Here is a 9,710-nt window from a genome sequence, read left to right on the forward strand (position 1 = left end):
AATATAAGATTTCCTTTAAGCCCACTTTGATTTCAAATTTAACAATCATGTGATTCAAATATCTAATTGCAATTCTCAAAAGCAGGTAAGAGGAAGATAAGAATTCATCTCAATAGTTTTCTGGATTTGTATCAAATATATATATGTGAATGTTGTGAAATTATACAGTGTTTCAGAACAACTGTCTATGAAGTCATTGAGAACAATAGATCCCTAATACACTAAATATTGGAAAAACTACATATATAATATGATCATGAGAACTATTAAATAAAATTGCAATCATAAATATTATAAGTGAAATAATTATATTAAAATATGTCCTATAAAGATGGATAATTTCAGTTCTACTGTGATATAATCCACTCCTCATATTAATTGCAACACTTCTTTTAAAATTTTCTTTTTTCATGATATGAAAATAAAGTCTTATGTAATTTTAGACACATTACACATTATATTTTTCTTGAAGGAATTCAACTTTCAGTGTCAAAATTAATATGTGTTTACACACATGAAGACATTTTCTTTATGCAATTACTAGCTGCAAATACATTCTTCCATAATAGTGCACTTCCTTATTTCACTTGAAAGATGGTAAGAGCCTTTTTAAAGTCCTGAAAGAATATTTACAAAGGGAAGGAGCCCAAAAATCTCAAGAAATCTTATTTCAAAACATGAGCACAATCTCACAGGATTCTTTTCACCAACATTTGGACAAGAAAAGTTTATTTCTACTCTTTTTTAATGCTCGTATAATTTTACTGATATGGATTTTATATCCCATTTAGATCTAATAGGGTATTTAATACATAGCCTTCTAATACAACTGCTTACACTTACAGAAAAATGATATGTACCAGGAATTTAATCCGAAAAAGAAAAATGCAAACATATTTTTCATGCTTGATACCACTCAATAACTAATAAAATGAGATAAAAAATAGTTTGGTGAGAGTTTTAATAAAAATAGAACCCATTACAACTAATGAAAAAATCAAATATTTAACAATCAAGTACCTACCAAATTAGGTAGTATTTTGTCCAAATAAATTCTTTCCATTGCACTGAATATTAGGCTTATATGTTAAGGCATATTTAATTAATATGTTTCAGAAATTCATAGTTATACTGGTCAATGTTCCTATTTTCCTATTCCTGTTTTTTCATACTCCTTTCTTTCCATGGCTTAAAATGTTAAATCATAGTATTGCTGGTTCTTGGAGAGAGCTTTGAGCTGGCTTACAGCAGTGTGTTCACCAGGTTTTATGGTATAAACATTGAAATGGTACATAAAATGGATCATGTTGTTCTCTACACTGATCTAAAATGGTTTAATGTCTTGCCAAAAGGTGAAATGACATAATTACATTTTACATTTTGTGTATTTAGACCACCAAGTGCATAAATATTCTAATGTAAAATTCTTGGTCTTCATTATATCATGATACTTGATACTCTAAAATGTGACAGAAACTTGTAACATAGAGTAACCACAGAATATCAGATGCTTCTTGCCATTTGTGATCTTGTAATAAACATGTGCCAGATCAGGATCACAAGGATAGTACTAAAACCATAATGTACATTCTGCAACTTGTTCATGTTTTCTAGCCACAGGGAGGCCAGACATTTCTTCATTCGAAACATATTTCTTAGTTTCCGTGCAGTAGTTTTCTATATACTTTGTTCAATGTAATTGTCATACATCAGAACTGAAGGTCTTTTCCTCTTCAGGGATTAGTTGATTCATTAACATATTAACATTATCAGTACTTCCAACCCAAGAATTTCTTTTGAAATATTCAAGAAACATCACTGCTTTGTGAAGACCAGTTATTGTTTTTATTGTCTTTAGGCTTCTTCTAGTCATCCTGAGGTAAACATCATACAGGAATTCTGGGGCCTTATGGCTTACAATAATCCAGTAATGATCTGAAAGGTGATTGGTTAGATTTACATTGGGCCATCTGAAGGCCTGGTTGAGAGGATTCCTCTTGAGAGAGAATTACGTGGAATTTAACCTCACCCCAGTGGAAAGGATTAGTGCTGCCTGTTGCAAAATAGAACAGTAAGATGTTTCTTGGCCTATTAACTCCAGAATACCAGGCTGCCAGAAGACTTGTGCTGACAACTAAACCTACAGGAACAAGATCTGCAAGGGTGTTGTTGGAGGCACACATTGTTTAAAGAATTCCTTTCTCTGCTGTAATAAAAAGACCACTTGGTCCATTACTGTTATTGCAGTAGTAACAGAAACACAGAAACATCACCTGGGATTTGGAAGCAGATTAATTTATGATGATGAGCACTGAGAAGAAATCAATGCTTATAAAAATGTCAGGCCCTGATCCTTGGTAGTTTGTGGCTTATATGATAAGCAAGCAGGAAGTACATAAGCAGAGTATTTGGCGTTGATTGGTTGTTACAATATGTGTCATACTGACCAACTATGCATCACAGTGACCAGCTGTTCCTAAGATATGGAAGTAACAGGAACTGTAATAGGAACAGTTACCTGGACAACTAACAGAAACTGAAGCATATGTATGTACTAGGTCTGTCTTCTATTCATTGCAGTATGATATCACTTACCAGCCCATCATCCATCCATTCTAAAGAATCAATCAGCTTCTTGGTATCTACACAAGGTGAATAGACTACTTCATTAATATGCTTTTGAATGCAGTAGACATACGCTGTTGAGACATGCACAAACACTTCCAGATTCTTCACTCATTTTGCACTTGAAGAAAATCTTCTGTACAACCATGCACCATTTAGATGACTGCTTCTATTGTGCTATTTGCCACTTGTTATGGCATCCATTCCCCTCCTTAATGAAGAATTGAAATGGCATGGTAGCCCACACTTGTAATCCCAGCACTCAGGAGGCTGAGACAGGAAGATTGCCCTGAGTTTGAGGTCAGCTTGGGTTATATAGTGAGTTCAAGGGCAACCTGAATTACATAGCAAGACCCTGTCTCCAAAAAGCTAAAAATGAAAAAATGATCTTAATATGGACTCTCAATTCCACCATCAATACTCTGTTGAATTTATTAGAAGTGAGGAATTCTGTACGCTGTCCTGTCATGCCACTTAAATAAATTAGGTGGGTTTTCTCTGAATGCCTCACAAACAGCACAGAATTTGATTTATTGAATATCCTGTTTTAAAATAATTCTTCATATTCAGAAGTGGGAATTACAGTTATTTTGGTAAACACTCCTTGGTAATTAAATCAATGTTCATCTTAATTTATCTCAAATTTAGAGCAGGAGGTTTTCACACTGGCTAGACTTTGCGACCATCTACATCAGCACAACACACATGAAATGTTTAGAAACAAAACTCTGAGGTTCGGGGCTGCGGATTTACCTCAGTGGCAAAGTGCCTGCCTGGCAAGCTCAAGGTCATGAGTTTGATTCCTGGTAACAGAAGAAAAAAAAAAAAAAGAAAGAAAAGAAAAGAAAAGAAAAAAACTCTGAGATCCATGTCACACAGATACTTTATTGCACAAAGAAGGTATTTTGTAAGAAGCTCTGAATTTGGCGTGGATATATTCTCTGTGGATTCTAACATTCTGTGATGACAAATGAATATTTGTAACAATTTTAACTTTATGTTTTGAAATGAAAATATCACCAAAACTTGACATGAAATCATCATACTATTAAAAGGGTACAATTCTTACAGTCACTGATTATCTGTTATCTAAACAAAAATACAGTTAAGATTGAAATAATGTTATATTCTGGCTATCATTATCCAACTCCACAGTGTATTTATATTTATAGATGTTTATCACACTGTGAATTTAGCCAGGAAACAGACAACAAAACTTGTTACTGTTGACTTAGTATATAATGATATATTAAATTATGTCTAGAAAATGGAGACCACATTGACTTCACTCTATAAATTTGTGGATATTTTCCTCCAACCACATACTAATCAACCTATTGTAATTATCTCAGACAAGCTACTTATGTTTGGTGGGCCCTTAAACATATGACAAAAATAATATTTACTAAGTTATTAAAGACATCAAATTATTTATTCACCTTTCATGTTATCATTCTCCATTTCCTTTTTCATGAGGTTCTTAAGGTGTAAGTGAAATAAAATAAACTGTATATATGACCAAGAGAAGCTTCAAACAGCAACATACACACACATGATAAACTAATCCCAAAAACAGTGATATATTTCCTACTCTTTAGATTTTTGAAACCAGATGAAAATTCTAATTCCTACAAATGTGGCTAGAATTCAAAGCCTGCATTTCCTGAGAGATATATACTGTTAAATCTTGTAGTATATTTTTATTAGTAATATATGTCAAAATAAATATGTTTAACAGAAAAAGCATCATTACATACATTTCAATGATTCTACATTAATTCAAATCCATTGTTGCTTTCCAGAAAAATTTTCCATCGCTGAATTTACAAACATTTACTATCTTTCCCCCACATGGATCTAAAAACCTGATCACTCTTCTTTCAGTACTGATGAGCACCAAAGGACTGACTGCGGCATAGCAATTGCCAACTAGCAGTTGGACACAATGACGAATTTGGTCAAAATTCCACAACATTTCAGAAGTAGAGGCAATAACACTGTCCAAAATGTACATGACAATAAAGAAACTCATGAGCAACAAAATAGTCCGGGTGGCCCTTTGTTCTGCAGATGCTTTTGGGGACAGGCTGGTGCTGTGAAGATGCTGGGACTGCCTTTCATGTCTGCACAAGAGAAGCACCTTGTACCCACTTGAAAGTGCCATGAGCCCTATAAAGCACATTTGCTGGAAACCCCACAGTGAGATAGATATGTACTTGAGAGAGGAATTCCTGGGCAAAAGAGAGCAGGATCGAGTGACAAACATGAGACTGTGTGAGGTCACATTGGGAGTGGCAACAGTGGAGATTAAGAAACGACCGGTAGTGAGCATATTGAGGACCCATAAAAAGAAAAAGCAACACAGATTCTGATGCAGGGATTTCTGTTTGAATTTTGCCAAACAGGAGCTTCTGGGGCTGAGGGTGATGGCCTGAAGGACACTCAGCAGGCAGGTGGTACAGATGGAGAGGCCCCTCATCACCCTGTACAAATATATAACAGATTTACATGTGATGTCATCCCCCAAGTCCTGAAACCCAAACATGTCCATAGCTATGAAGCCCACAGTTAGAAGCATCACTGTGTGTATAAGAGCCAGATGACCAATGGTCAGATCGGTAGGCCTGGGCCTGTGCTTTAGAAGGAATTTTAGAACATGAAAGAGAAGCAGGGCCACGTTGGCCATGACCCCAATGCTGACTTCAAAGAAAAACATGTATTGTAAGTCAGTGATACTTGAAAGTATGCTGTCTTTCTTCATCTTTATGGGGGAAGAAGCAGATAGTAGATATCTGAGGAAAAAAGCATGGATAATTCTGTATTATAAATTTTACCTCCCTCCTCGATCTCAACCTACCCAACACCTTCACCCAAACATATGCATTTATCATGGTGAGTCCTTTTCCTATTTCCTTACTGATGTCCACCTCATGCCCTCAGCTCCCCTACTTCCCACCACTTCTCAGTCATGGTTATATTCAAAGTCTCCCTCCTGGTCTCTAATACTACCTCTGTATAAAAACTGCCATATATGATAGGTGTTTTCATATCTTTGTCTCATTTGTAGTTTCCAAAGTCCACCCCACTGCTTCATTTATCTTCATATTATATATTCTCATGTTTTCAACCAATTAGTATTGTCTCATGTGATATGCCCAGAAATAAAATGAAATATTTTAATTTGATAACCTGACTGTGTCTCCTTCTATGGATCATATATCATATGAAACACAGAGTCATAAATGGTCTTGGCTTTTCATTTACTTATAAATGCCGAACACATTTCCTAATTCTATTCAATGTAAATTATGAAATATATCCTGATAAGCTTTCAGGAAATAACATTAATAGATGTCTAACAATACTTAAGAATAAATATTGATATCAAATAAAATACGAATGACCATTTTGTCTATACATGATCTCTCTGAAACTGCAAATCAATTTTAATTTTGCTCCAATACTTGAAGATAATCTATACTTAAAGTTCAGAAATTGAACAAAGAGAATATTCAAATCTTCCTAGAACTGAGGCTATAGACTACCTTATTTTCAGCATTATTCAGGAAGATGGGGCTCCTACACAGGCAAATGATGAAAGCCTATTACAAGTGTGTGCAGATGCATAACATTCATGGAGTTGAATTTACATTTGCATAATATTCATGGAATTGTGGATTTAGTAGGCCATTACTGGAAAAATTCTTTGCAGAATAAATTTTTCTTCCAGAGCGCTAATCTAGGAAAGTGACAATTTGGTGCAGTGACAGTCACACACTTGCATTAGCTCCCATGGGAAACACAGAGAGATGAGAGAAAATAGAAACAATTACTTAGCTTTCTAGAATTCCATAGATCACAGTCTGTATTAATGAAAATCATACTCCAAAGACTTTTGTACTGTATTTGTATATAAGTGATATAAAGAAAGTCATATAATGAATTCTGTATTAAAATATTTTCATATATATATATATATTCTGGAGAATAAGACAATTTCATAAAATCAAGGATGAAATCATCCTCTAGCATGTCTCCTTCCAGCTGTACTCCATTCAGCTCATTCTGCCTACCACAGCACAGTTCAGGAGATCAGGGAACAGGAGAGGAACTCTCTGCATCAGGAAGATGACCCAGGAGATATTCCTGTAATGCAGCTCTTACTGGTGATGATGCTGAGAAATCTTCTGGCTGGTCTGAAGTCCCAAGCAGGAAAATCTACCTTAACTCACTGGAAGAAACAACCTGCTTCCTGAGAAACTGGAAATTAATACATACATGAATACATACAAGGAAAGGAACACAGAATACAAGGCCAGAGGTGGCTGCCACTCAGAATGCCTCACTGGGAAAGAGGAAAGAGGGCAGGCACCCTGGGTAGCATAGGAAAAACTAAACCTAAATAGAAAAAGATATAGCAAAGAGAAATCTGTGCATTGTTTCTTACCACTGACTTTTGACAGCACTCCAAACTCACATTGGAGTCTGACACAGCTTCATAAGAAATGTAATATAGCCCATATTCCCATCAATACTGTGATCCAGAAATAGTTCACTTGAAACATGGTGTTATTTTTTCAATTTCAAATCCTGTTGTAGAAGTTATCATAAAATCAGCCACAGGTGCTATAAAAAGCTCAGATCCATGTACCCTAGCCAGGGGCAGAAATATCTGGTATCAATGAGAGGAGGAGAAGCCTCTGCAGAAGATTAACTTTGGGTCCCTCTGGATTTGTGTGTAAAGTAATTACAGGGCAAAAAGAAAAGGCGTGGAGGATTCCTCTCCTTTCTCTCCTGCACTATGAGCATAATCAGCATGCTGCTCATGATTTATGTCCAGCACTTAATGAGGTACCTTAGAAGCAAGAAGGGCAAACCTTGGTTTCTTAGACTGTCCATACAGGCCAGCTTCACACCAACTGCTGTCTTCAGCACTGTCCTTATCTATACAGAAGGTGAAAGAGAAACTCGACTTAGGAGTGAGAATCACCAGCATGATGGCATCCAGTAGGTCTGTGGGTGTATTAGCCAGCAACCTCCTCTGTTTGACTGGAGTTGGAAAATTAGACGAGAATGAGGGAGAAATTGCTGGCACCTAAATTGAAGGCAAAGTCATCACCAACCAGGTTGTAAAACCTGAGTACACAGCATCTGTGAAACTTTATACTTCCTGGGAAAAGAAGAGAAAATTTGAGAACTATAAAAGTTTATGAATAACACCCACCTAACTCCCAAATAACAATGAAAATTATCTGTTGTCTTTCCAAATGTGTACCACATGCTGCTTGTTCACTGAAGTATATTTGTAATACCAGGTATTACTTGCTTTTAAAAAAATCAAAATCAATTTTCTGTAATTGTAACTCCAAAGTACAGAAATAGGAAAATTCTCAAGACACTTTGTCACAAATGTGAAACTCAATGCACAGTAATATAAACTGAATTATTCACTGAACCTAGACCAGCTTCACTTGCATTTATTGTAATAATCTTTTAATTTATTAGTAAGAAAAGGAGTACATTTCACATTTATTTGCTGACAATAAATACTGAAATAATCACTGATCAGTTAACAAATCTAACACCCATGTATGCACATCAGCACAGCTGACATTGTTGTGTTCTGATTTTTCCCCCCATAAAATTGGTTTTACTGTGTCTATTATCAATGAAAGAAGAAATGGTATTTTTAAAGTGAAGATAAAGGAAAAATATAAGAGGCAGAAAAGCCATTCTCCTCATCAAATTCTGGAAGATTATAATCTTAGACTTTTTTCAGAAAGGCAAGACAAATTTCTATTCTCATCATTTTATTTTATTTATTGTAACTGTCACTGCTGCCCAGATGTCTGGGTCCATCGATAGATTTTCTAATAGGTTGAGGACAGTATTAAGTGCAAACACAATTAAGTGAAATTTGTGAAATAATAGTGAAACAAGAAAGGGCAGTATGGTAAAATGTTAGTATCAGTGCTGTAAGAATGAATTTAGGCAGTAAGAACCTCACTAAGCGTTGAAAAATTTTAAATGTTTGAAAAACTGAACTACAAATGTCATTTATTCAATTACAAACATACTTTCCTGGTGAAGATGACCAAAAAAAACCCTGATAATCTTTACCGAAAAGTAATTGATGAAGTTTTTCTTTCATAGGGGAAGTAAATACAAGTTTAAAAGTTTTAGTCTAACATGGCAAGATAATACATTCCTCGAAGATTAATACAGGTAATAAATCAAAGTCACTTAATTCAGAGAAAACAATGTATACTTGAAAATAATTTAGTATTTCACTTGGAAAAAGTCCACTAATTTATGAGTCACTGAAGCAATAAATATCCTAACAAAATACTTACACATTGCAGTGCAGTGAACCATCCTCAGAGCTCTATGAGGACTGGAGGGGAACAGCTCATATGAGGCCAGCAACTGCTCACTCAGACCCCACTGGCCTCCTTCCATAGCCTGCCTGTGACCTAGCCCACCCAGCTAACTCACACCTCTCAAATACAGAGGCACTTACCTACTTGGCTGTGTGGAGGGATTCAGTGCACCTAAGAGCCAGCCTAGTTTTAAGGAAAATACCCTCAACTCATCTCTCTGTGGGCCTCTAATTTTAGTGGCAGTGGAAAGGTGACAAGATCCCACTAGGGAGGACAGAAGCATGGGGTAACCAGTAGACATTTCACATGTCTCTTAACTTTATTTTGTTCTCTGCTGGGATAATACCCATCTGGGGAGAGCTGTGTTCAAAGTTTTTTTGCTGAGTTCCCCTGACATGTAAGTGTGAGAGATAAGATGGGTTATAATCATGTAGACAACACTATCTGCACTGTAATTCCAAATTCAAATTAGACCAATCAAATGAATTCTTTGTGATTCCTGTGCTCTAGGACAAGACTCCTGGAGGCTCCTGTGAGTTCCCAGGGCTCCAACTCTCCTTGCCCAAGAAAATGTCACAGGCAGTTGCTTCTCTAGTTCATTCTCAAATGGAGCATGTGTTTCCTAGGAATTACTGGTCACGTATACTGTGATTTCCAACTTCTTAACCTCAGCTTTCAATCAGTGCATTTAAAAATAAAATTTTT

The 9,710-nt window shown here is 35.8% G+C and overlaps 1 protein-coding gene and 1 pseudogene across 1 annotated transcript; both read right to left on the reverse strand.

The window, feature by feature from the left end:
• Positions 1 to 1,437: 1,437 nt before the first annotated feature.
• LOC102013820 lies at positions 1,438 to 3,094 on the reverse strand (annotated as a pseudogene).
• A 1,305-nt stretch (positions 3,095 to 4,399) lies between these two features.
• Positions 4,400 to 5,386, reverse strand: LOC102014132 (vomeronasal type-1 receptor 90-like). The gene has a single exon (XM_005380445.1). The coding sequence runs from the start codon at positions 5,384 to 5,386 to the stop codon at positions 4,400 to 4,402; it is 987 nt and encodes a 328-aa protein (XP_005380502.1).
• Between the last annotated feature and the right edge of the window lie 4,324 nt (positions 5,387 to 9,710).

This window comes from Chinchilla lanigera, unplaced genomic scaffold (genome assembly GCF_000276665.1).
Source record: "Chinchilla lanigera isolate Chin_1 unplaced genomic scaffold, ChiLan1.0 scaffold00013, whole genome shotgun sequence".
Lineage (NCBI taxonomy): Eukaryota > Metazoa > Chordata > Mammalia > Rodentia > Chinchillidae > Chinchilla > Chinchilla lanigera.

What these genes read in the sequence shown, in the direction of transcription:
- LOC102014132 (XM_005380445.1), bottom strand. Translation starts at nt 5,386, where the DNA reads ATGAAGAAAGACAGCATACTTTCAAGTATCACTGACTTACAATACATG.